Raw genomic sequence first — 27,763 nt, forward strand, 5'->3', positions numbered from 1 at the left:
ATGGGCGCCGCCCGCGGGGTCCGGCTGGTGCCGCTGCTGGCGGCCGCCGCCGCGCTGTGGGCGCCGTGCACGCTCGCCGTGCGGGTCCTGAGCGGTGAGTGGGGCCGGGGCGGGCGAGAGGGAGGGACACCAGCGCCCTCCGCGCATCCTGCTCCTGGCGCTCTCCTGTCTGGGCGCTTATCCCCCGAGTGTGGTCTGGGCAGCTGGGCCAGCGCTGTTGCCATAATGAAGTTTACCTGTCTAGGACAACGGAGAGCAGGTTTGCTTTTTGGGGCAGTGTCGGTAATGTGCATTTTCTTCTTAGTGTAGGGGAGAGGACGATACTCTAGGTGAGGAGTTGTATTGCTGAGGGGGGTCCGGTTTTAGATTGTGTGGAGTATGTTGCATTGGGTGTTACTGTGTGTTTGGTTTTGCTATCAAGGCAGTGAATGAAGGTATAAATCTAAGTTAAAGGAAGATGAATCACAACAATAAGGAAATTGGACCCAAATTACTCATTAATATTAAAAGCATAGAAGGCAAGCTGTTGTGAAGTTTTTTCTGGAGTGCACAGTGAAAACTAACTTCATATTTTTACTGGGCATCTCTTAAACATCTCCTGTTGTAGCTGTGTCTTTAATAACTCTATGTCCTGAGAGCTAGAAACCTAGGTTGTCAGACTTCAGTGTTTTAAATTGGTGCCTGCCAATATGGTATTGGCTTTTCAGGTAGCTTTTTAGATTTGATTGTTGGCCTGCAGAATAGAGTTCTTTCTATATTTGAACACAGCAGTTCAAAAGAGAATGTGCTTGGTGCAGTGGCTTACTGAGAAATAATAGTGCATTGAGACTTGTTTGCAACTATACAGGAATGTTTCTTCATGTTCTAATGCAGTTAGAAAGAAGCAAACTTAAAATCTAGCATAAATCATAATTTTATTGTGTGTGTCTGTGTGTAGTTACAATTCTTCTCAGGTCTGCCACAAAACCAAGAGGAAGACAATACCCTAGAAACCATCCATAACTAGAATGTGAACTTAGGCTTAGTTTAAGAGCTGTAGAATCCCACTGTGCATTTCTGGCACACAAGCAGGTAAGCTCAGAAGCTGCTAGGCTTAATGGAAAGGCTACTTCTGACTGAATTCTGGGCCAAATCCTCCAAGCTGAAGCTAACACGCTCTTGAATGCATATGGATGCACAAACAAATCTTTACACGTCTTGAAACAAAGATTGACACACTTGGCAATGCTCATTAGCAAGTTGTGTGTCAGTCTCTGTATATGCAGGTAAGAATGCATCTTTGAACCAGTTTCAAAACAACACAAGTTATTTGTATACAGGTTGTTTCAGGTGCTATAATGGTGGCATGTCAAGAAACTTTAATATGCTTTTAGTTTTAGGATTTTTTTGTATCAAACGCTTGCTGAATTAAGATTTTTTTTTTTAGTCACCTGTGGAGTGCAGTTGCTGACCATTTCAGTGATATCTTATTTGAAGCAAGTTCATTTGTAGAACTAAGGTGTGCTGTTGGTCTTAAATGCAAAATTGTTTCTTTCAGGAAACAATAGTTAAGTAGTAACATTCTTTGAAAAAGATAATACCTGCTGAAAGTATATCCTGAAATATTTTACCTACTTTTGCCATGATGTTAAACTAAGAACTTTGCTGTACTGTATGTGGCCATATCCATGTGCTTTGTTAGTTTAAGGAACAGTGAGGATTGCTTATCCCTGGGTCTGTGTTTTGCATCAAAATTTTCTGTGTGGGAGTCAATGTGTGGCTGAGGAAACACTTCCTTAACCCTTGAGTTGAATCTTCCATGTTCAAGTGACATACATAGCAAACTGAACAGAGCTCCAGCTTTTAAAATAATATGTGTGTATATATATGTATACTGCTTCATCAGACTATTTAGATGCATATGAGATTTCGGGTTTTGGAAAGTGTACAGGCTCTACCTCATATTTCACTGTGAAGCATTTCAAAGCATATGATGAATGTTATGTCACTGCGCTATGCTAGCGGATACTTGGCTAATGTAATACAGGAGGGGATTTGAAGATGGTTATAGCCAAATATATTTATTATGCCTGCAGAGCACAAGTATCTTCTGAAATACTGACAGGGGAACTGGCTATCTCTTGCAAGAACCACACCCCTATCCTGCCACATGTGCGTGGATAGTAGTAGTAGTGGTATCAACACTCTTTCAAACAAGAAATAGTACTATTGAAAGCATGTTCTTTCTCTTCACTTCCATGTAGCTTATCTGTATATAAGAAGCAACAGTTTGTGGACTTAAACAGGTGCATGTTTCAAATCATACTAGTCTACATCTTATAGAAACAGATGTGTGGCATACTGGAAAACTGTTAATTTATGCTTAAGTCACAACGATGTTTAGCAAGTAGGAATCTTTCCACTGTCGTTCCAGGTAAGCTATATAATTCCTCACACAGAACATTCCTGAAACAGACTTGTTTGACTGCCAGTTGAAATTCATGGAAAGATTTCCATTAACTTAAGATTGCATCAGACCTCATAGTAATTACAGAACTGTAGCAATTTTGATCATAGTGTCAGGAGGGCATGAAAGGAAAGGTCTGCTTTTTCCATATGCCACTGCTTTAACTAAGGGGGTTCCATTTCTTTTCCTCCAGGTGTGTTAATTGCTCAAGGATAGAATCAAATATTATCTGTGTCAGGTCTTTCACACTTGGGTGGTATTTATCAGTCATCTTTAATTTGGGAGTTGTTAAACAGAAGTAATACCAATGGACTGCAATTTTTCATGTGGACTACAATGTTTCACAGCCTCCTGTATCAGAATATCTAGTGTTGCCAGAGAATTGATTCTTAAAGGGGGAAGGGGGGGAACCAAAGTGGGATCAGGAAAAAGTGCTGAGTCTGCCTTGCTGCCCCATGACATCATAAAGAACATGAAGTGATGATAATGCAGTTTGCAAAGATGCAATTACTTTAAGTATCCATTGGGCAGGAAAGATGCAAGCTAATCTTATTACTAACCATTTAACAACCTATGTCTTAATCATAAACATTATGCCTTAATGATGGCTGTTTGCTGGCACTTTGTATTTCTATGGCTTTTTAAATTTTACATTTGGCTATGGCAAAGTATCTAGAGGAGAATAAATACTGATACAGTATTTTGAAGCAATACAGATCTATTTTGGTGCAAAAATAATTGGATATATAACACTTACTAAAAATGAGCAAAAGCATTTGTCAAGTTGTGAAACAACGAAAGTTGCTCTTAAACTATAGGCTTGTTTACTTCAGATACCTTTAAAAATACAGATGTGTTCATGCATGTAGCTTATGACCTGATCTTAGATGGTCATAAAATATTGTAAAGCAAGATAATTAAAGATGCACCTTCACAGGTATTGAATTGAATAGCGATAACATAAACGCTTTATTAAAGGATACAATTTAATTTAGTTCAATTGGCTTAGCCTGCTTATTACACCTGAGTTCGGCCTGTCAAGCTTTGAGCATTTTTGGTAGATGAAAGCTTCTGCTACTTTTCAGGAACATGGACTGTTATTTTTAAGGCTGTTTTGCTATATTTGTAGTTCTGAGAAGCTGCAACAGTATAATTAGAAAAACTTTCTGCCAATATAGTCTAGAAATGACTATAGACATGCAACGGTTGTATATTGACCACAATGCCTAGTTGTGAAAAGATGGTAGTTTCACTCCCAGGCCATGATGGTGATACTGGCAGCATTTGGTTCCATACTAAAGGTTTTAATTGACATTCAGATGGTACAAGATCTCTTTTGTTTGATTGGTTTAAATGTAGGTCTCTAATCACTAAAGACATGTTTGTTTGTTTGTTTGTTTTTCCTTCCTTCTGATGACTGCAAGGGAAGCTGGGCACTTAGCTCCCTTCAACTCCTGTATTAAGTCTCTCTTAAGGCACCTATCTTGAGCTATGACTTCCTGGGAACTACTTAATGATCTAGGTTAAGCATGTGCTTAAGGTAAAATGAGATGATGATGACTTTAGGGCATACATACATAAATACTACTTCTAAACACTTGCTCCTAAGCAAAAAATGCTTTTGTATCATGTGGAAAGATATATTAGGTAAGCTGCTATGACTCAGATGAGAACATAGTTTTGATAACCTGAGATTCTTTATGGTAGATGAATACCATAGCAGGGTAGAAATCAGCTTCAGGAATCTAACTTCTGTATTAGAGGCAATCTCCCTGTATCAACCCTGTAAAGCTTGCCTTGCCTCCAAGGGATAGTTTTGCAGGCTGGCTGCATTGCAGCTCTATTCAGAATACTGAAGAAAGAACGATGAAAAATTGTCTCTTGGCTCAGGTGAGCCAACTATGCTTTCCAGGAATACAATTTCCTCTCTTTGGTAACTTGTTCAAAGACAGAGTAAGGCAGTGTGATTCTCAAACTCTTGAGACTGGCAATCCCTGGTACACCCCATGCCTCAGTTTGGCTTAAGGTCTCAAGAGAAAACACCTAGGATGGGAAGCATGAAAGGAGTTACGAGATGAGGGGAGGCTATGGCCCTAGCCATAATGTGTGGGACAGGATGGATGTTCTGCACCCCTAAGGGACTTTTCTTGCTCCCAGTGAGACCAGGCTGCTGTGCTGTCCCACTGCAGCAGCTAGGTAGTAGCGTAGTGTCTCATCTGCTTGTTGGACTCCTGTTCTGTACCTTGAATTTTCTTCTCCTGTGGTGTTCAGGTCTGATCTTGTGAAGAAGAAACTTCTCAATCATAAGCTGTTTGTTGCAGAAAATATGCCTTAAGTCATAAATGGATCTGTGAACTTACAACACTATTCTGTAATTTTTATTTCAAGACAATCTTTATAACTATATTCTCTTGTCATAAATCAGTCTCATTGATCAGTAAAGAGATAAGAATGTATAGTACTAACGTGGGGGAAAAAAAGATGTAACAATGGCTTGATAGTCACTTCCACATTACAATTTTGTATTCACTCCAAGCACTTACTGATCAGAAATGATGAGACTGTTGCTGCAGAAGCCCCCAGTCCCACCACTGACAGACAGGAGGACCTTCAGCTCCAAGCGATCTTAAGAATACTAACTCAACACTTGGCCTGGCTCTAAATATAAATGTAGCAGCAGTATGCAGCTGATCACGCTAGGCTCGCCTTATAGGCAGTGAAGGAAAAATTGGTATTTCTAGGGTGAGATTAACTTGATCTTAATGTAGATCTTGAAAATAATACATATACCAGAAATGCTTATTGTTTTCAGTTGTCCATACAATGAGGCAAGTGAGCCAGTCAGGTACATTCAGCTATGTTACGAACAGCTAAAGTTATGTGAGATGAATCCCACTCTAGCTATCTCTATTTTTCCCCATACAGGGTTGTATACATGTGATATAAACAGCTATGCTTTACTTCCATTTGGCTAAAGGATAATTTGCCCTAGAAGAAAACTCTTCTAACCTCTATCTCTGCCCCTTGAAGGACCCTTCTGATATTTTTGCTTTAGGTGAACTGTCACCAATTCTAAGTTCCTGCCTGAAAGTTTTTTTTCCCCAGTATTTTGAGTACAAGGTGAATGAGCAAGGACTCGTCTATTACTACTTTTCATTGTGGAACTACTGCAAAAAGATCGCAACTCCATTGCACACCTATATTGAGATGCATGTAAGGTGTTACACCCTAGGAAGCTTTAGGTCCATAAACTAAGGAAGTGAATATGATTTTCCTTTTTATACTTCCATACATACATACATACATATAAAAGTTTTACTTGCATCTGTGGCAAATACAGGTATCATGGTAACAGATCCAGGAAAATCCATTTAACAAGCTAAATGGAATTCACAGTTCACTGAAAGAATAGCAGACAATAGATGGTGCTGGTTCTGAATAATGATTGATGATCAGTGTATTTCAATGACTGTTCCCCTAGGCTGTCACACACGTTGCTTAAGCTGTTTGGACCCTACAGTTTCTGTCAAAGGTCTTTCACAAAATGCTAACAACAACTTACTACACAGGCATATTACTTCTGTCTAAAAATGTCTAGGAAATCTGTTCTGGTCTTTACAGCCACACTGAAATCTATAGATAAAGAGACTCAGATTGCCAGTAGTCTTGTCAGTGTTTCTGGTGTTAGTACTTAATGGCTCTTGTTAAACAGATCAAATAATAGAACATCTTTGGCCTGTCTTTAGGATGTGATACATATACACACACATTTTGTTTAATATATGTGTATACATATATAGACATACGCACACTATCAATATAAAACAAACTTCAGAAAGATGAGGAGTCTTCAGAAAAATGAAAACAATCATATCACTGCTAGCAGCATCAGCAGTAAGTGTGTTGAAGTCTTTGGTAAACTCAGAATGGACTATATACATAGATCTTTCTAATGTTTCATATTTCTTCTTACTTTGAATAGGTTGTATTGACATTTGGGTATTATCATTGGTCTCTGCTTGAATCTGTGGAGGTGAATGGGGCTGTTTATACCTCATGAGTGTAACCTTTGAAGACTTTGAGTGTTACACTTAAGGTAATTTAGCAGGCATTTTTTTTGTAAGAGAAACTGAGGTCCCAGATCATAAACACTTTCATTTGCAAGATGCATTCATATCATATGCTCCTGATGATTTTCCTTTTTGCTCTTTGAGAAGGTGCATATTCCATTTGAAGTGCTAGCTTAAATCATCTAATCTCCATAGATGCCAGGGCTCAGTTTAAGTGCATTGTCTTCATGCCTCAGTGAGGCCAAGGGCTCTGCGTTTCTCCCAGTGACAACACTGCTAGACCCATCAAAGATAGAAGGGAAGAGATATGGGTCTGACATTAGTCTCAGTTCCTTCATAATGTGGGAAAAAGAAGTCAGCTAGCAATTTAAGAGGGTTGTCACAGTTGCTGTGACACTTCTGCCTAGATGGTGAAACCCAAGGACAATACTACTTTGCCATTTATATAGGAATACATGACTGTCTATCATGATCAACTCTATGCTATGTACCCATAAAGTTCACATGATCAGAAGTAAGAAAACAGTTATGACAGGAAAAGCTGTACAGGTCTTGGGCTTTAAACTTATGAAATAAGTATCTGAAACAGAACCCATGTCAAAAATAGGTGTGTTTCACTTGGAAGGGAAAGCTGTCATGGTTTTAATGGCTTGACCAGAAAAACTAATCAGGAAATATTGTATAGATTTAATTTTCTGACACTGACATGTCATTCAAAGGAGTGACTGAAACTGTTTTGTTTCATAAAAATTGATATTCATTTCCCAGTTGGGGGGGGCACTTACCCTGCATTGATTCAACTTATTGTAATGGTATGTTTTTCTGCAAGGGTAATCATGGATGGTGAAATATTAATTAGCTTCTAATGAGATTTAGATATCAAGGTACTTCTTAGCAATGACCTGAGATTCCTGCAGCCTGTGCTGTGAAGCTAATTGTAAGAAATGAACCTGTGTGTATTTCCTGTGAGAAATGAATGAATAAACCTATTAATGCTTGGGAAAAATGACACCCTTTCATGAGGACAGGTACTCTACTTTCTAGCATGTCAAGAACAGGGCAATGTTTGAAGCACCACATCCATGACTCCAGAAATCAAGACAAACTTGGTTTCTGCTCTGGGGAATGCAAATCCCCCCAGCACTTCATTCAGCACAATGGAGGAAAAAAAAAAATTACCCCTGTCTTGCAGGGTGAAAAGCCTTTGCTTCCATCTTCCCAAGAACTATAGCAGTGCAAATTCTGAGGACAGAATTACTTTGCTTTAATAAACCCTAGAATAGTAACCAATTCAGGTGAATATCAGCATTCATATGTGCATACTTTTAACTATTTTACTGACTAGTTACCTTGTTGCTACAGTAGGCAGGGAAGCCATCAGATTTAATTTTAATCATGGCTGCATTCAGCCAGATGGCAAAATCCATGGAACAGTTAGTATTAGTGAAGGGGGCAGTGATTAATAAAATGCAAATATTCAAATCAGCACTACCCAATGCCACTTTACAAGCCAGACTGTCTCCCTTCTGATAGCTCTGCTTTGTGTAACTATAGCATCGCTGGTTAGCTGAAATAGCTGTTCTTCAAAAACGAGCAAGGCAACTCCCTGTCCTCAAAAGCATTTGGCAACACTGTAACATAAATAATAGCTGGTGTTACAGGTGAAAACTCAATTTCAGCAATAGATGAACCTAAAATCTTGACCAGTTCCCCATGGCAAAAGAGAAAATAAAGATATTTACCTGAATTAAACAAATGGCTTCTTGTGTAGCTACATATTCGGTCTAACTGTACTAAATCTCTGTATGGTCAATGCAGCACAGTTTTCTTTTTTTTTTCCTTTTAAATTTCCATATTCCCCTGCTTTTTCTGTGCAAGAATTACATTAATCCTGGAGGTAGCTGTTTTGCTGGTGGGTGAGGATCTCTATCAGATCATCTTTGCTGTTCCATAGGATATTAGATGATTAATAACTAAAGAAAGGTTGTCCAGCCTCTGAGAGAGAACTAAGGTTTCTTTGTCTTTTATCACTTTAAATATGCTGATGCCTAAGAATTTATCAGTAAAGGGACTCCATTATGAAAAGTGTTGTAAAAACTCTGGCTAATAGATGATTTCTGCAATAAATGGCTTACAGGTGGCTGAAGCCAGACTCTATTAAGCCACCTTAGACATAGTTTGTGAACTAGTGACATGACACACAAAAAAACATCTTCATTGCTGGGAGAGATACTGATTCTCTTTCCTAAAATGAACCAGTAAACTGTACTTTTTGAATAGCTTTGGCTTGTAGGCTTTGCCCATGCCTCTCACAGTATTTTTTTTTTTTTGGGGGGGGGGGGGGTTGCACTTCTATGAAGTATAAATATTTGCTTAATAGGCAAATGTGGTGCTCTGAGTACTTCATGTAAGCCCTTGAAGGGGACTTAGAACCTTTGGTAAAGGACTTTTTTACCCCCCTGCCCCCCCCCTCCACATTAGAGAAACACCATTATGACCTTTAGCTATAACCCTCGAACCAGAAATAGTATGACTCAATAATGAATGGCTCTTCTTTCTGCAGACTTATGGATGTTAACAGCTACTTTTTCGCCTACCCTTCTAAGGTGTGGAAGAGTTACCTATGAAAATATTAACACAGATACTGGCTGGCATAATGATCTGCGTAGCAGTTTGTATTTAAATGGCAAAACTGGTAGCACACTGAACTCCTTAAATTTGTCAGGAGCATGAGCTGGGCAACATTTCTGAGTTGAGTACTATGACTAAATTAGAGAGCAACGCATCTTCACTATTACAGACCTTGGTGGAGAAGATGGTAATTCACTTTTGTTGTAAAGGAAGACAGAATGTAATTATGAAATCTTATCACAGTAGTAATTCAAGGAAAGAAAAAGTAATATGAATCATCAAAAATGCAAATTAAATTCAGTAGACTGGATGGACACAAATATGATACAGTAAAACATGAACAGCAGTAACATAATATATCACAGCATGACCAGCAGCTGAGCTCAATCAAAATCTGACTGGATGATACAAAGGTTAGGTAACATATAATGCATCAGACTTGAGTTAAAAGGTGATTAGAAAGTTGTAGTACCTTTTATCCACTTATTGGCCGCATTCTAAAATGCACTACTCAGCAGGGAATGCTAGGTGAAACAAGAATAGGTGAAAAGAAATTGTGCCCTGTATCCTGAGCGCTGGTTACACTGCCCCTGAGGTGAACGTGCTGATATACACAAGCTCAAGTCCAAGCCTAGTCATTATAATGCAAGGGGAGAAACATATATAGCCAGTGGAGTATTTTGCTTAGTTTATGTAGCTATTTCTCTTATGGTATTATCTCATTCATATTATTACTTCATTAATGCATGATCACTTTCACTTAAGTCTGTGTCTTAGTTTTCTTACTTTATTTTCAGAGGCCTCCATCAGCTTCCTTCTGACCTGTGGGACTCTGCTCAGTGTTAAATATTCCACACTCCTCTACCAAATGTTCACCTGTTGCTGCTTCTGCTGGATTCATTATCTTGGGGTGGGGGTGGGGGGAGGGTGTCACAGTAAGAAAACATAATGGACTTTGCTACAGCAGGGTTTATGTACGTGCATAGCTTCTGAAAAGAGAAAACAAAGGAACACAGCTGCAGTTCCCTGCTAATAATCTCCTAGGTGTATGCTAATGGTAGCTGAAGTGAGCACCGGACTGTAGGTCTGCTCCCGAGGTTTGAAGGGAAGGGGGATGGGATTCACTAGTGGTGAGCATCTCTTCTGCCAGGCAGCCCCCGAGATCTCCAAAAATTCAAGCTGCATGCTTTACCCAGACAAACTTTGTGCACCCCATGGGCATGATTAGGACCACTTAGGGTGGTGAGTCTTTGAGTTCAGTAGTCTGTCAGTAATTTTGGTTCTCAGTGACATTTTGTTATGATTTATCTGTCATGGCAGACCTAAAGGAACCTATTATTTCTGTTTAATGGTGCATCGTTATGAGAACATAATGGAGACCTAATTAACTGAAATACCACTGACTGTTTGGTTATTTCTCATTCTCTTAAAGGAGATTTTTTCCCCCACAAAATTAGTATCTGTAGAAATGTTTTAATGGAGTATCAAGTATTTGAATGAAAAGCTATTTTTATTTTAATGTTGTCATCAAAACATTATGTTATGGAGCTGCTGTGACGCCCAAGGATGAAACTGTTCCATGTGGAGGAAGATGGTGGCTAGCACTTCTTAGAGCAAGTCTGTACGTCTGCTTTCTTCTGTTAATGGGACAGTGAGACAGAAAGTGAGTAAAAGTGAGGCAATTTCAGACAGTCAGGTTTCTCTGCAGTACAGGCAATTGAAATTGCCAAGGCTGAGGGAGCAGGGTCAGAGCTATGCCTGATACATTCAGGAGAAAGAGAAGAAAATTGAAGAAACTTCCACTGAGGAAATTGGGGAGAGCTAGTCTTGCTATTTTGACCCCAGCTCAAAGATGGGAGAGTGCAAAAAGCAGCATTTCCCAAACTGTCAGTTAGTCATTGCTTCAATGCAGCACTATTCTCTCACAAGCAAGTAAGCAATTTTGCTTTCTAGGGCTCTGATGTTGATGAAAAGGTAATGTGGATTCATGGTACCAAGCCAAGCACATGTTTTGCTGTGGCAGTCTGATTCATGGACTCCGATGTGCTGGATTAGAATCAACTTTATTCAAGCAAGCAAGCCCTTTATATAAACTCTAGCCTGGATCGGTACTTTCCCAAAGGTCAAGTTCCCATCATCACTCCTTCTCATCCCATGCGGCTACTACCTTATCTACATACTGCTATTCATTCCTCCCAAGGCTTTTGGCTCCTTAACTCTATCTTGTCCAATCCTTCGCTGTCTGCCCCTACATTTTGCCTGTGCCTATGCCACCTTCTGATGAGGGTCTGAGCTGTTCTGTTTGGGTGAGGAAAGGTGGGCCAAGGATTAAGAGAAAATGCACTCCATAAAAGCAAGATATCGGCACTCCACCTTTAGATGCAGTATCTGCAGATAAGTTGGATAGAGGCATTGGTTGAAACCTCAGTTTGTCTGAGCATTTTATAACGGATAATAGTAAGAATGAATTCTTAAAACTTACAGAATGCATTAGCTGGATCTTTGGCCTCATGCTCAAGAGAGTACTAAGTAAATTTACATTTTTGTCCTTTTTTTGCATGCCCTGGGATGAAGCAAAATGTTTTCCTTTGTCATTCTTCATCTCCCAAGCAGCTTATGGCAGATTTTATGGAAAGATTGTAAAGGTCTTACTTACCTATATTTATTCATGTTGTGTAGTAGCTTGGCGTGATATGTTCTAATAGAATTGTATACAAAATTGGTTTCTATTTATGGTAAAGGTAGGAAAACTGGAATTAAACTTAAAAAGTAGAAATAGCAAATGTTACTTTTGAATTAACAGGGGATTGTTGTCTGCTGTAAAGATGTTAGAAAAAGGCAAAATAGCTTATAGTTAATGTTTTCATATGTATTTTGTCTGCCATACAATACGTGGTCCATTCTGTCATTTTTCACTTAAATTATTTCTGCTTTGTAGTTCATAAATTAGCAGGGAGACAAAGCTGTTAAAAATTAAGCTTGAAAACTTGACATCTCAGCATGCTCTGAGAAGAGCACTAAAATGTCAAGTGATTTTTCTAGCTATTAATGCGAAATTCCAGTTTTCCATTAACACATTGAACTAGTTCTGCTATAGCAGATAAGATGATAAAAGTCTCTTTCAGAAGAAGAAAGGAAAAATCCAGAGTAGTCAGTGCCTAAACAGAAGGAATTAAATTAGCTGAACAAAAAATATTCACAGCTTTTTGGAGAAAGCTTAGTACTTTCCATCAGACATCTCATTCACACAGGATGAGTCTTCATCCCAAATATTTCTTAGTTTCTTGCTGTTTTCTCCATTTTGCCTTGAGGTTATATTGTTGCATGAGCATTCGGCATGTAAGGAGGAAATGTTATTTCTTTTGCTGCAGATGTAGAGAGTAACAAATGGAACAGAAGCAACTTAGCGATTATATTTTAAAATTATTATAAAATAAATTAATTGTACAAGTTAACTTTTGTATACAGAGTTACTTAACCCTACACAAATATCTGTAATAACAATGGTATCCTCAAAAATGATTCAAATCAATCTGAAAACATTATAAGGATCTTCACACATTTTTGAGGTTTTATCTAAAAGAATTTGAGTTAAAACCTTTGGGTACAGATTGGGCCTTTGCTTTTATGTTCTGGACAGCTCCAAGGCAGCTTCCTGCTCCAAGGGCATAATAGTGGCAAGCTGTTGTTACTGGGCTCCAGAAAATGAGGGTAGGTCTGGGGCTGCCATAGCATCTCTAGAGCTGCTGTACTGCCCTTTTGTACCACCAGTGCCTGTCTTTCTCCCAGCTCCATACATTCCCTGCTTGTTTTCCTCAGCCTGATGTGGGTGATGGAGCTGAGCTTAGACACTGATGCAACTTCTGTATTGGACTGGTATACAGCAGAGCTTATGGCTTAGGGATGTAAGCCTTCTAGCCACTCACGAAAAGCACATGCTGTTTGGCAAAGTGTTTCCAAATGGCAACTGACTGATCATCCTGCACTTGGCTGGAAGATAAATATGCTCAAGATGCTTGGACAGTTGGCCTGCAAGGACCTGTGCATCCTGTTGGATAGGTCACTGGAGTCAATTTTGGGGACTGTCACTGGCAAGGAGAACTGGAAAGCAGAAGACATGAATGGGAACAGAGCACAGGGTCGCCTCAGACATGTGAGAAATGTTGGGAGAAGAGGAGATGAGGGAAGGAATGGATGGGAAGCTAGCTACTTCACCATGACAGGGAGTCACAGCATATGAATTGACATCTGTAGTGGCCAATCAACTGATTTGATTTGGGCATTCCTGCATGAGCGAAATCATGACGATAGAGATATTTTGTTACCAGAATTTGCTCATAATTTACTTGTTAAGGTTGATGGGGAGTATGTGCACAAAATGAAAGAAGTCATAAAAAATTCCTAAGAATCCACTGGGAAATAAAAAAGAACACAACAATGGATAGAGAAATCTCCATTAATCTACATACTGATCTTGAGTTCAAGCTCTGAATCTAACCTTTAATTATACGAACTAGTGCGTTAGAACTGGTGATGCCTCTTTCGTTATAAATGTTTCTTGTCACTCGTAATTCAGTACTAGCCTTTGGATGTTTGCACACATATACATATGTGTATGTTGGCTATAAGCCATAGTCACTCACCAAACAATGAGGATGAAAATGTTGTACAGGTTCTCTTTCACTGTGCACTCTGCATCCTGCGAATGAGACTTAGGGTTCTGGGGAAAGAAAAAGGTTATGATCAGGTTAGTAGGACTCAATCGTAACATACAACATACATACACACATACATTAAATATATATTTTATATATATACACATACACACACATGGGATGAATCATGGTTATAAATGTAGCTTTTGTTCTCACACTTAGCTTTTTAGCACTTAAATCTGTTACTTCGATAATAGTTTTTTGTTAAAGAAGTCTTAACAAACATCTTGCACGCATCTGTAATGATGGAGAGTCTGACTCTTGATCTTTCAGCACCATAGCCCAGCTGGGACTACAAACCTTAACTATATTCACTGATAGCAAGGCTCTTAACCTAGAAGAATAAAGGGAAATGGGAGGAAAGGAATCAGGACATTGTCAGAGAAAGTCCAAATAGGTGCTCTCTTCCTATGTCACAGTCTGGCTTTTTCAGCAGGTCTGTGTGATACAAGCTTGTCCTTACATTAGGTTGTTCTTGTTCCTATATTATTTAGGCAGGTTAATCACTGATTTAAAAAAAAATAAAAAAAGGTGACTCCTTGGAAGGAAGTTTGTCTGCCAAGTCTATCTAAGAATGAGACAGAAAGACATTCCTCTTACTGAGGATCTTTTCTCCCAGATGAATTTTAATAGGCTGTTGTAAAGAAAAGGTTTTAGAGATGGATTAAAAGACTCATAGGAAACACTAGAAAAACTCAATGTAGGGTGTTTGTCCCTACTGCCCCTATAATTTAAGATAGTTTGCCAGGATAAAAAAGATTCCAGCAATATGGGTTACCTATAGATTTAGCCAGAATGCATGAGATGATCATGTTTTTATGTTTCTATGTTCATGCAATTTTGATGCGGTCCTGATTGTTCTCTGTAAATTCTTGAATTTGTACTCTGTGCACCTGTAAATAGAGACAAAACTTCAGTCAGCTACTGTGCAGTATGCAAACTGCTACAGAAGGAGCACATGCTTCTCTGTCACTAAATATGAAAATGAAGTATCTCTAAAGCGAAAAGAACAAATTTCATTACATCTTCTAGGCCTTATTTTTCACTACTGTTTGTTTTTTTTTGTGTATAGAAAAGCACTGGCAAATGTAGAATTTAAGTTACAGGATGATGTTGCTGTTTCCCAGTGAGAATGTGTTTTTTTTTTATCCTATCTTACTGTTAAAAAACATATATATATATATATATATATATAACCTGTTCAAAGGTAAAGCCAAAGGGTTATTTACATGATAGTGAGGTATCTGGATTTGTTTAAGGATGGGTATAAATGCAAGATTTTCAAATGCAAAAATTATATGATACAGTAAAATATCCTTTCAAAATTTCAAGTTTACAGGCAGTAAAAGGATAGAATTTGTTGGCTTCTAAACAGTCTAGATAGTGTCTGGTAGTTCTTAAGTATTTTTCAATAATTCTTACTTAGTTATCAAAACAAACTGACATACTTTTCTTCTCCAATGATAAAACTCCATACTGAAAAATCTGATCTTTTAAAAAGGATGGTTAGCTTATTTCCTTATATAAATTTTAGAACTCTTCCCCTGTGCACTCCCTCCCCCACCCCCCATAAACATAATGGAGTTCAGTAGATAAGTGAATTCACTAATTCACTTAGCTATGAGTGCGATGTGAATATGGCCTCTCAATGTCAGATAACAGACTGAAGAAACTGTTGACTTCTCCTTGCCACTGAAAATCAAGAATTTGAAACCCTTTGTCCTGAATGGTCAAATATTTTTGCTGATTATCCAGCAGAAGTGGAGTTTTTACTAGTGTGAAATGTTTGAAGGGTATTTTCCAGACTAAATCCTAGCTTTAACAGAGGGGCCCAATGGTATAGTCATTAAGTAGAGATCATTTTTCTAGAAGTCAGTAGGAGTCTTTTGTGTTTTGGAGAGTTTTATAGGCCTTGGGAAGAAAGCCCTCAATTCCTGTGAGCTGTATGATATTTGCAAACCTTAGCAAATTCAAGCTAAGATTTTCAGCAGTGTTAACTCTATCACTATGAGTCCTTAAAATTAGGGGCAAAAAACCCCTCCTCCTACATCACTATATTCATGCCATGCTATATTTCTCAGTTGTGATATTCATTAACATGCTCTAAACACTCTCATATTTGTATTTTTCAGGTCAGAAGGTGTGCTATGGTGACTTCAAGCATTCATGTTACAAGATAGCATATTTCCAGGACTTGTCTAGACGTGTGGGCTTTCAGGAGGCCCGCCAAGCTTGTGAAATTGATGGTGGGGCTTTACTGAGCTTGGAAAGTGAAGCTGAACAGCAACTGATAGAAAACATGTTACAAAACCTCACCAAATCAGGCTCTGGGATTTCTGATGGTGATTTCTGGATTGGGTTGTGGAGAAGCAGTGATGGACTAGCCACAACTGCTTGCCCTGACCTTTACAAATGGGCTGATGGAAGCATTTCACCATTCAGGTGAGTCTGTGAAATCACTCATTGAGAAATAGAGTGCAATGTTTAGCAAGTCAAATATATATTTTTATAAACAAGCATGAAAACTTGCTGCCCATGAAATTAATATCATGACTTCCTAAATTCTTCAGATAAAAGGGAGCTGGCAGCCAGAGTTTTGAATTTGAAGCTGTAGAAAGATGACATGATGTGGCTTCACTCTACAGTTCTCCTTACTCTTATCTCACGAGTTTGCCTTTCCATGGCTTTCAGAGATTTTCTGCCCCACATAGAGGATTTAGGATGTGGTATGCAAGCAGGCAGACAAATTCTGCAGGAGACTGGCCACCTCAGATCAGAAGGCCAGCCAGCAAGGAAGTTAATGCATGCTACTTAACATAAATTCTTTTGTTTCTACCCCATCTTTTGAAAAGCTTTTAATTAAGTTGAAGACCTAGTAGCAGCTTACAGGACTTGGAGTATGAAGGGTCAGGTGAGGGTCAGATAAGAAAGAAATTGGGTAACAGAATGGCAGAGAGTCACTTCTGCAGAGGTGCTTTGGCTGTTCAGAATTTGTTAAGAACCAGAGATTTGGAGCCTAGGCTCTAAACTCTTTCCCAGAGGAGTTGTGGGAAATACCACTTATCTTCAAAGAAAATGAGGCCACTGTGGCTGTCATTTCTTCATGCATGTAAATTGCTTCCCTAGATGTTCTGCTGAATCTTTAATCTTCAATATTTGAATGTTTTTATGTGTACGTCTAGAAATTGGTATACAGATGAGCCTTCCTGTGGAAGTGAAGCCTGTGTTGTGATGTATCACCAGCCAACTGCAAATCCTGGTCTGGGAGGGCCATATCTTTATCAATGGAATGATGATAGATGCAACATGAAGCACAATTTTATCTGCAAGTATGGCCCAGGTAGGTGGAACTGAAGTCATATTTCATAGGTGGGAAATGTTGGAAAAACAATGCCTTTTGTTTTGTGAGGGAACCTGCAAGTATCTTGTGGCCACACTATCAGAACCGCATGTTGTTACGATTCATTTAGTGTGTGAGCAACTGAGCATTAATAGGGGATGTAATACATGAAATCTAGTGAAAGTTGTACTTACTTACCTATATCCAGTATTTTTCTCCATTAAATTGAGGTCTTACAATAAAGAATATTTTCAAAATTAGTTTCACTCTTATGTATTCTCAGTTTAATTTTGATTTAACTCATTCACTAGTTACTCTGTTCTCCGCAAAGCACTGTAAGTAGCCATTTCCCACTTCCTCTGCTCCTTATCAAGCAGGATGACCAAGGCATCTCTTGGTCATACTGCAAAAAGTGTTCTGTCCTTGCAATTTCACATCTCTGACAATTTATATGAACTTATGTGCAACAGCTGTCTAGAAGTTTTGGCTTAAAGAAAGCAAACAGAAGTCCAGAACAGCACGAAGAAAGTTCTGCATTTTTACACGTAGATATCTACATATGAAAAGCAGATGTATACTAGCTAATATAGTGACAGAAAAATCCAGATCTTATGCAATTTGGCTGTACTTCCAGGCATGACATAGGTTCTGCATATGCCAGTAGAGGAAACATGACTATAAGCTAGAATTTTGTGCAAGCAGAAAAAGGACATGAAAAGCAAACTTCAAACTGAGTCTGTCACAGTTTCTACTTTTGGTAGTATTTGCAGTGAATGAAAAACATGTTTTTCAGCAAGATTGTGCAAATATTTTCAAAGAGATTTTGAAAAGCAGACACATCACAAATTTGACTCAACAGAATCAGAATGCATATGAAACCCTGTTCTTAGCTGCCATTTGAGCTATCTAAGTCTGCAGAGTTTCCTACCTGCTATCTCTGTGTTCACAATCTAGCAATGAATGCAATCCCTCAGTAGAGACACATCTGTCAGTAGAGATCCAAGATATTTTCTTCCACCAGTTTTGTTGGATAGATAACTTTCTTACTCTGGTGTCTTAATGAGAAGGATATCTAGCCAGCAAATACTGAATAATATTTGGAAGGCTTGATATGTCCAAACATTTCACCAAAAAAAATATTAGTGGCTATCTCTGTCTCCTGCTGATCTTGGTCACACATGCCATACAGGGAAATTACCTATACCACTAATCAATACTTTTTATGATTGGTCACAATTATTTTGAAATGAGAGAATAAAATTAAAGTTTTAAATTATTACAATTGCAACATAATTTCACATTTTTATTTTGGAAAATGCAAGTTTGATTAAAAGGGCTTAGTGTCAAGTGTATTTTATATCTTTAAAAACAAACAAATGTAAGCGAAATAATTATTCTGTAATAGTGAGCTACTTACCCATTCCAGTTGTGATCTCATACAGAATTATTAATTCACTATCAAAAACTGCTGGGTAATTTGGGGTTGGCAGAAAACAAAGCGAGAACAGTAACAGTGAAAATGAATCTATATTTCTTTTAGCGTATAGAAGTAGATTAATAGTATATAATGAGGAATGTCACGTCAATAAGGCAACATCATATAGGTAGAATGTCGTTAAGACTGACATTGTTATTCAGCTAAATGCAGTACTGCTGAATTGTAGCTATTTACTTTTCAAAGTGGCTGGAATTGTGCTCTTTAGTGAAACAGACTGTTCTCCAGAAATGTATTTGTCTATCACATGGAAGAGTAGATGTATATAAATAGGTATATGACATTTCTTTCACTACCTAAAGAAAGTACCACAAAGTAACAAGATTACATTTGCTATCTAAAACTTGGTGAGACATACAAAAGACCTTTTTTTTCCCTCTGAATTACTGTAATAGCAACAGCTTTAGTTATTTTTAATACAAAATGCATCAATTTTACCGGCAGTATTTGTTTCCTCTGTCTTGAGTATATGGTGTATGGTATCACTCACAGGCCAAAACTGAGACCTTGTAGGTGGCAATAATGGAGTTGTATCTATTTGTATCAGCAGTGAATTCAGGGCTATGCTTCATTAGGCAGTCTTAGCAAGCAGCAGCTACGTTTCTGGTAGCTATTTCCATTTTGCCTTAAATCCTTTTTATAGTACCTCCCTTGACAATATATAGTCTACCTTTAAATCATATTGATCATTTCAGGATCTTGAACTTGATTATAGGTTGGCAATTGCAACCACATTAAGTCCCTGACCAGCTCCTGAAGGTTTGAATATGCAATCAAATTAAAAACTCATCTCTTCTCCTACTGTTTAGAGCCAGCAACGCAGTTTTGTGGTATTGTGGTATCATGGTATCTTCTTTTTTCATGGCCAAATACAGCCAGCTTTTACTAGAGTAGTTGAAATAATTGCTTTTGTTCTAGTAGACTTTGTTGCCTCTTTGATTTCTCATTTCTGTCTTCTGCACTTATCAGGATGCTTGTAAACTGCAGGCTAATAGTACTAGGGCATTATTACAATCTTATGATAAAGGAATGGTATTCAAACAATTACACATCTGTGGCCATCCTTTCATTAGGAGGGAATTCCTTCTGTCATCTGAGTAATTTTTTAATTATAGCAGTGGCCCTAGGTAAACTTACAAGTCTCCGCTGCATGGCTCAGATATGAAGTAGTTGTCCAGTTTATTATGCATTACAAGAAGTATGATGCTGTCATTCCTCTTTTGGTAATTTTACTTCTTTACTGTCTGATATATTAGAACTCCCTGCTCATTGCTTGTATTTTAGGGCTGCCTCTTGCAAAATCAAACCTGATGAAGCTTGACATCTAGCCTCAAACTTCCACTTCTCTGTTTTGGTTCATAGCTAATATTTTTGGACCATTATCTTGAAAATGTGGATAAGGCTTGAGTATTAATAAAAAACACTTCCTCTCTTCAACTGTTTTAGGATCATCTACCTGAATGAAACTTTGGATATGTTAAAAAACTAAATTCAGGAGTTTTATTCAGCACAAGAAAGTATGGGATTCAGTGATTTAGCCAGTAACCTAGCAGATGCAACCAAACATTGGAACTAGACTAAACTACACCACTCACTTATCTAAATTCCAGGGGAAGAAAAAAGTATGAACTGGAAGTGAATTGATACTAATTTCCAAGTAGTCTTTGGTAAGAAGTACTTACTGAATACAGAGGAATTAAGAAATTATTGTTTTGGAGACTACATCTGTTTCTGTGGTACTGCATGTAAACTAATGTAAAAAATCTGTTTTATTACACACGTTTTCATTGTTCAACTATTGATTTAACAGATAATGTCTTGGAAAAAGAATTAGGAGACAGAGCTGAGCTAGATTACGGTAAGATATTTTGAAAGTAAAATAATAACTCAATAAATTGAGTTGCAATGGTAAATCCATAATTGTAAAGATAATTTACAAGAACCAAAAAAAAAAAATGCATAAATTAGAAAAGCAGGCATAAATTAGCACTGGAATATATGAGAAATGAATCCTATAGAGAGTATACAATAGCTACGGATGTATGGATATAGTTCAGAATAGTATTCCAGATGTAATCCCAATTTTGCAATAAAATCACATTGACATATTTATATTCAATGATATAAATGAACATTGTTCATTTATATGAATATGAAAATGTTCATTCTTCCAAATGTAGTTACTATTTATTTAACAATATAACTGCCATATTTTGCACTTACTGTTTTCCTAAAACATCTAATATCTTTTTCAGGTATCTTTCCAACAGTGCCAGCTGGAAATCCTTATGATACAAACAAACCAGAAGATCAGTATCATGTTATTGCTACTGAAACAGGTAATGTATTCATATGAATTTAGTGGTCTGCTAAAAACATTAACCGTAGACTTGGTTAAATTAATTATGAACAATTTCCATTATTGTCAATGGGAGGAAGCTATCTATTGCCCCAGAAAATGCCCTGAAAAAGTATACTCTTGAATAACATTTCCAGAGTTTGAATTGGTCCTTTATTTATTTTTTGTACCTATAGAAGCCAAATATTGCTTGTCACCTCAAACTTTGATCCAGATCTGTGGTGCAGCAGTCCTTGAAATCTGTACAGTGCTTCTGTGAACTTGGTGAATCTCTGTTAAGGCACAAGATTTCCCCAGCGATCACTCACCTATGGGACATCTCCTTTTAGGCTGTGATAGCCAACACCTTGTTCACCTCCCCCCCTTCTCTGAGGTCTTCCTCATCTCACTCAGAATCTTGTATATTCCAGCACTAGATTATGGAAAGTTGTCATTCCTTTTCCACCCCTGTTGGCTGGATTTGAGCCAGTTTCCTAACTGATATTCCCACTGTTGTTTGTAACTCCAGAGGAACAGATATACTACTGAACTGATTTTGAAATCAATACTGAGTTCCATGAACTGTGCAAAGACTTAATATCTGACATAATACTGCTGTACCCAAACCCAACAAACAAGAAGGTGTGATAGCTGACTGTTCACATTTATGCTTGCTAGTGAAAATATATTCAGAAAAAGGATGATAGGCAGGAAATAGTCTCTACAATAAGCACCTTAAATGCATATTGCTATAAAACATGGACATAAAATTACTGAAAAGCAGTTGGACCCTCTCTGGAAACTAAAGCCAGTCAGCTATTCTAGGCAGTGATTAAAAGTCCCAGCCTCTTACCACTTCTCTTCTCCTTTTTCCCAGAGACCTGTGGGGGAGTAGCTTCAGCTCTCCCCGCCCTTTAGCCAGGGGCAGTGTAAGTACGCCTGTAAGAAAGGAAGGGGCAGGGACAAGAGCAGGGCTCATTCCTGTTGTGGTCCCACATGGGTGAGAATATAAGGACAGCTGAGTAGACAGGTTTTTTACACCATAAAAATAATAGGCTGTGAAATGTACTTTGTTAAATGCTTGAATTTGCAATCAAAAAAAATTGGAAATTTTGCATTGATGCACAAAGAAAATGTCAGAAGTTAAATCTTTAAGGTCATATTTTGCATAATGCTGGGGAAGCATTATTTTCTTGCTAACACTACCACATCTTTCTTCTTTTTGGAGCTCTTCTTATAGAAGGAATGCAGAAATGTTCTTTTATTTAAGCCAATGTATTTCTGATATTTTACTCTAGATTCTTTTATTGATATGGTAAATAATATTTCAGCATGGGAGGCATTAATGAGAAACATTTGTCTTGTAGGTATAATTCCAAATCTAATATATGTCATAATACCCACTATACCACTATTGCTGTTGATATTGGTGGCTTTTGGGACTTGCTGTTTCCAGATGCTTCATAAAAGGTAAAATACTGATCTAAACTGGTTTTATAATGCAGAATTCATATTTCCATTGGCAAGCTATTCATGCTGAAAGACTGCTTACATCTGTTGCCAAATATGCGAACAAGCATCTTTTCATCTCTTAAAATCCAAGCAGTTTACAGCTGTTACAGCTCAACATTCACCTTCAGGCTTTTCCACAATGATACAGGCCTCAAAGTATATTGCCACTAGGATTTTACCCACTTCTGAAAAAGATATCTTTGACTATTTGATATGCTGAGCCACTGTCAGCATTTTTACTTCACCTCTTCCAATATGATTGCCACCTCTACAACATCTGGGATTTGGGGAAAAACTGGGGGGGTCTTCACTGATGGAGGAAAAACTCAAGGACTCATCATTTTCTGACCAAAAGGGCAGTTTATTCCAAGGATAAATGTGTGAGGCCAGTAGCTGGTTACCTCTGTTTCAGTGCACATCTCGTAAGAGTAAAAGAAGGGCCACTACAGCAGACACATTGAAAACAAAAAGCAAAAAAGTGTTTTGGAGCCACAGGCTTTGCAATTTCTTTTTACTTCTTGTATGTTCTTTGATAGATACAATGTCAAATGGTTGTGTTACTATACAAATAAGAAACCCCTTTTAGCCTATGAAAGGGTATGTGTTTCAATTCATGCTTTAAAGGTTTTTTTTCTTTTTTTTGACATTTTACCTTTCTCAAAATATGCTCTCAAGATAGAATACATATATTCTCCATCCCCCCCCCCCCTTCCGCCCCAGGCTAATCTTTCTGAAACTTATGAGAGTATTTTTCATTCCGGGATTTTTCTTTTTTTTTTTTTTTTTTTTTTTTTTTTTTTTCAGGAAGTGTTCTCATTCTAATGCAGCTCGGAAAAAAACAGTTAACTGAAACTTGTTTATGGCTAAAAACTATTTTGGTAAAATAGCAACAACAGTAATAATTTGAGAAGCTCTGTTATCCCTCTTGAAATGACAGGAATACTAATGTGATATGACTATCTTAGGAAATTAGAAAATTTTTCATCCTCACTTTAAGCCTTTATTTTCCATCTTTGTGGCTTTTCATCTTGAATTTTCTGCAAATATTTGAAAACCTTATTGCAAGTGAGAAAACACTTCAAATGTCAGTCTGCTCATGTCTGCATCAGCATACCCTGTGATGTTCATGATGCTCCTTAGTAACATATCCCACTGAGAGGAGTGAACATACAGAAAAGATATTCTGAGATCTGCATTAGAAAATAAATCGTGTCCTAAAGATATGCACTTTCATATAAAGAAAAGGAAAATGTGCATTTTTAAACCTCAGTTATGGCAGGCAAATTCATGCTTATGAAAGCTTATATAGTCCCAGTGCTGAGGTTTGGATAAAAGGATGGACACTCAAAGCAAAAACAGTAATAAGGGAATCCTGTGTATAACAATAGTAATTACTTAAATCTAAATTACAGAGTGGATTTCTTGGTAAGTATAATGACATACATGTTCATACCTCTTCTGGCAGTTTTTTCTCTCCAAAAAACAGAGTGTTGTGAGGCTGAAGTAAGGATCAGTTCAGCTCTCAAATAGTCCTAGCAAGAAAATGAGATTCATAGCCCACTGAAATCAATAGCAATAGCAGCGTTGACTCCAGTGGGCTTAGATCAGGCCTTTGCTATAGCAGTTCATCCAGAAATAATTCATCTGAACTTCCAGGAATTTGAAATTGCATGACACAGATACTGGAAATTGGCTTGGAAAATTGTACTTTTTTCTGGCTAATTGATTTGGTAGATGAACTGATACAAAAACAAGGGGAAAAAATTGAACCAAAATAGTTTTTCTTTGTTTATTTGTTTTCAGAATGTTCATTTTTGTGTTGCATCAAAACTTCTGATTAAAGAAAATAAAATGTATTTTTCCTTCAAATTTAAGTCAAAAGAAAATATACTGGTATCTCCAGAATGAAGTATTTTCTTTTGTATCTGTCAAAACAAAGATTTTAGCTCCTAAAAAATGTTTCCCACTTTTATTTCATCTGTATTTACCAAATATTTTTGTCAATCACTTTGGTTCATCACAAATACACCATTCTTGGGTGAAAAGCAAGTCTAAAAAAAGAAGCAACCACTTTCACTGGTCAGCTGGACACTGCAGAGCTTTAGAGAAGGAATTCTATCCTGCTGGGGAAGGAGGGATCCCCAACTTTCCAAATGAACCTGACTTCTCATTCTTTTTTAGGCTTCCACAACATGGTGACCTTTCCTCTGAAAGCCACAATCCATGGCCAACCAGGACATGCCTAGCTTGAAAGGTCATGACTAATTTTGCCTGGCGTGGGCTCTTAAAGGGTAGTAGTAAGGCAAAGCAAAGCATATTCCTCGTAGCTAGTAAAAATGATCAGCTCATTCATGCTTAGATGCTCTCCCTTTCATTTCTTCTAGGGAAGCAAGGAGAAACTGCTTCAAAGACCCATCTCCATTATCATCTGAATGCCTTGCAGAAAGTTTAAATTCCAACCTGGTATATTTCTCAGTTTCTATGATTACATTTCACAGTAATATCCTCAAGCTATTTATGACACCTTATTAACTTTCTAACTAAAATCTATTTCCTGAACCAAATGTACAGCTGGTGAAAATCAGCATAGGTTAGCTGAAGATATGTTCGTTTGATGACAACTAAAGTTCTGATCCAAGGTATTTAGAAATTGTTCTTGCTCTGTGGCAAGGACTCTCCATTCAAGACATTTCATTGCAATTTTCAAAATATGCCTGATTTTAGCTGTATTAATCTGGAAGGCACTAGTGAATCTCTTTCTTACAGAAAGAATATTGGAACTGTTTGATCCATTGCAATTGCTTTGTTTATAGCATTGTTGCCTGATCTAAAGTCCACTGAAATCAATGGGAGTCTTTTCAATTACTTCAATGGGCTCAGGTACATAATGCATTACTTTGTAGGACTTCAGAGGTAAGTCTGGAGGGACTAAAGATTACTATACCATCTGCTCCCTCAAAGTACACTTTAAATCAACTTAAACTCACTCACATTACTCACTTAAACTTCTTTATATCTGAATATATAGGACTGCTGGGTTCTTGACTCCCAGGCTTCCAATTTACAGAAGTATGTAGTAGCACAAAGACTACTCCTCCTTTGGTTTTTACTTAATTGGAAAAAATACTAAAGTGCAAAATATTCTGGCCAGGGTCTAGAATCTTTTGATTGAAATGCAGCTGCAGTGGCTCATTAAGTGCCCGTTCTTTTCACTAGACAACAGTGCAGTGTCATCTGTCATCTAAGTGAGGGAAGGTGGTGCATTGCGGCAGTAGTACCAGACAAGATGCTAGCCATGGGGAAAGACTGGCTTCAGTTTAAAGGGTACTTCAGGGCTTCTTGTTCATATTAGAGACTGACCATTTTACAGTATTGCAGAGCAAATACTTTTGGGAACAGTTTTATCTTTTCCATTAAAAAAAATAAAACAGTTTTGAGTGAAAAGTAGGCTTAAGGAAGCTTTCTACTACGGTCATTCATCACTAGGAGTCTGATTCATATCCCATTATTTCATTAGAAATTAGGTCAAGCGCTGAAGGGAAAAGACTTTCTGACTTACCTGTACAGGGTAGCACCTGTTAGTGCATCACAGTCACACGGGTGCAGCTCCAGGATGAGTGCAGGCAGGGTTATGGTAGCTGCCTGGGGCGGGTGGGCTGTAGCCTGGGTGCGTTGGACGCAGGCTCCGGGGCATGTGCACTCCCGTACCCCTGTTGTACTGGCCTGTGGTGAGGGAAGCACACAGCCTCCCACCACCCAGGTCAAAAAGCATCCATGTCCATCTCTGGAGAAGACTGCTCAATATGAGTAGGTGTGGATGATTGTGAACTGAAAACAATAAATATACTGAATAATTTCAGTTCTTGGGAGGAGCTCTCCTAAACACTGTGGTCTTACAGCTTTGGTAACAGTTGCTTGCCTTGACTGACCACTGTGGTGCTATGCTTAATGCAGCACGGCCATAACCCTTTTGTAGAAAGGGAATCTGTGCTATGTAGACAATAAAGATGGCCTTCAAGTAGGGATGAAATATCCAGAACTGATCACAAACCTGAATCAGGACCACAGAGGGACACGTGTGCTGAAAACAGTTTATATTTTTATTTTTCAGTAAAGGAAGAACAAAAACCAGTCCAAACCAGTCCACACTATGGATTTCAAAGACACCTAGGAAGGACAGTAGCATGGAGGTATAATGATTTAATGACTGAAAATGAAGCAAAAATAACATTTTTGCAGTCAGACTGTATTATAGTGTCATCTCAGACCATTAGCTTGGAATGGCTTGAAAATTGCAAAGGATCAACAAGATGAACTGTAAGCTCCCCCTTGAGGCAAATGTTTGGATCATTCTTTTTATATATAATGTTTGATTGTTAATTCAGTAACAAAATATGCCATGCTAAATAAAGGATATGTGTTTATTTTGCTAAGAGACATAAGTCAGCTAGTAGTAAGCAATGAAATGAACAGTGCATTTGAAGTTTTTATGGGGAAATATCGGCAATGTATGTCAGTTTTAAGATTCTTTGTATTTAAACACAGCTTCGTTTCCTTTAATTTCTCCTGCATTGTAACTTAGTTGATGTACTGTAAATTGAACTGACAATTTTACAGTGTAACAAAATTATTTATCTTTGCATAAATGTTTGATACAAAACATTTGTTCAGTATTTATTTGCATACTTTTAAGACAGTTCTTGATTCTCAGATTTTAGCTTACATAAATTATGCTCACTGGTAGAGACAGCTGCCATGTTGTGACATTGATCTGCTTTGGCAAAACTCAAGGATTCATAGAAGTCATTTGACATTATGAGTTCACTTTGCCAGTAAATGACCATATCTTTGGACCGTATTTATTGGTCCAAAGTCAATATAAATCATTTGGTCAGTGATACAACATTAATGAGATGTGCTTTGATTGTAGCTTTTGTTAGTTGTTGTTTAAACACAACATTGTTTACTCTTTTCTCAGGGAACAAAAAGGCTAAGTATCACAATAGGTGAGAATTTAAGATTAAAATTACTTGTTTAGGTAAATCTATGTAAAAAGATGTTAAATATGAGAAAATACTATGATCTGGCATTATCACCAAGATGAAATTTGTTTTTCCTTCTTGACCTAAGGATTGCTTAACTCAACTAAGGGAAAGAGATTCATCTTTCTTGAACATTTGGGGTAAAAACTTAATCCTTTAAGACCACAAAAAGAA

At 37.7% G+C, this 27,763-nt stretch overlaps 1 protein-coding gene across 1 annotated transcript; it reads left to right on the forward strand.

Moving 5' to 3' along the window:
• Positions 1 to 27,207, forward strand: CHODL (chondrolectin). The gene is made up of 7 exons (XM_026107994.2): positions 1 to 94; positions 15,995 to 16,304; positions 17,045 to 17,202; positions 20,508 to 20,555; positions 20,953 to 21,036; positions 22,403 to 22,505; positions 26,659 to 27,207. Exons 1-7 carry the CDS (start codon positions 1 to 3, stop codon positions 26,741 to 26,743), a joined length of 882 nt encoding a protein of 293 aa, XP_025963779.2. The 3' UTR covers positions 26,744 to 27,207.
• The last annotated feature ends 556 nt before the right edge of the window (positions 27,208 to 27,763 follow it).

Source organism: Dromaius novaehollandiae, chromosome 1 (assembly GCF_036370855.1).
Source record: "Dromaius novaehollandiae isolate bDroNov1 chromosome 1, bDroNov1.hap1, whole genome shotgun sequence".
NCBI lineage: Eukaryota > Metazoa > Chordata > Aves > Casuariiformes > Dromaiidae > Dromaius > Dromaius novaehollandiae.

Excerpts from the sequence above, each read along its gene's own strand:
- CHODL (XM_026107994.2), top strand. The coding sequence starts at position 1 with ATGGGCGCCGCCCGCGGGGTCCGGCTGGTGCCGCTGCTGGCGGCCGCC. Across the intron at positions 95-15,994 it reads CGCCGTGCGGGTCCTGAGCG|GTCAGAAGGTGTGCTATGGT; the intron begins GTGAGTGGGGCC and ends TGTATTTTTCAG. Across the intron at positions 21,037-22,402 it reads TGTTATTGCTACTGAAACAG|GTATAATTCCAAATCTAATA; the intron begins GTAATGTATTCA and ends TTTGTCTTGTAG.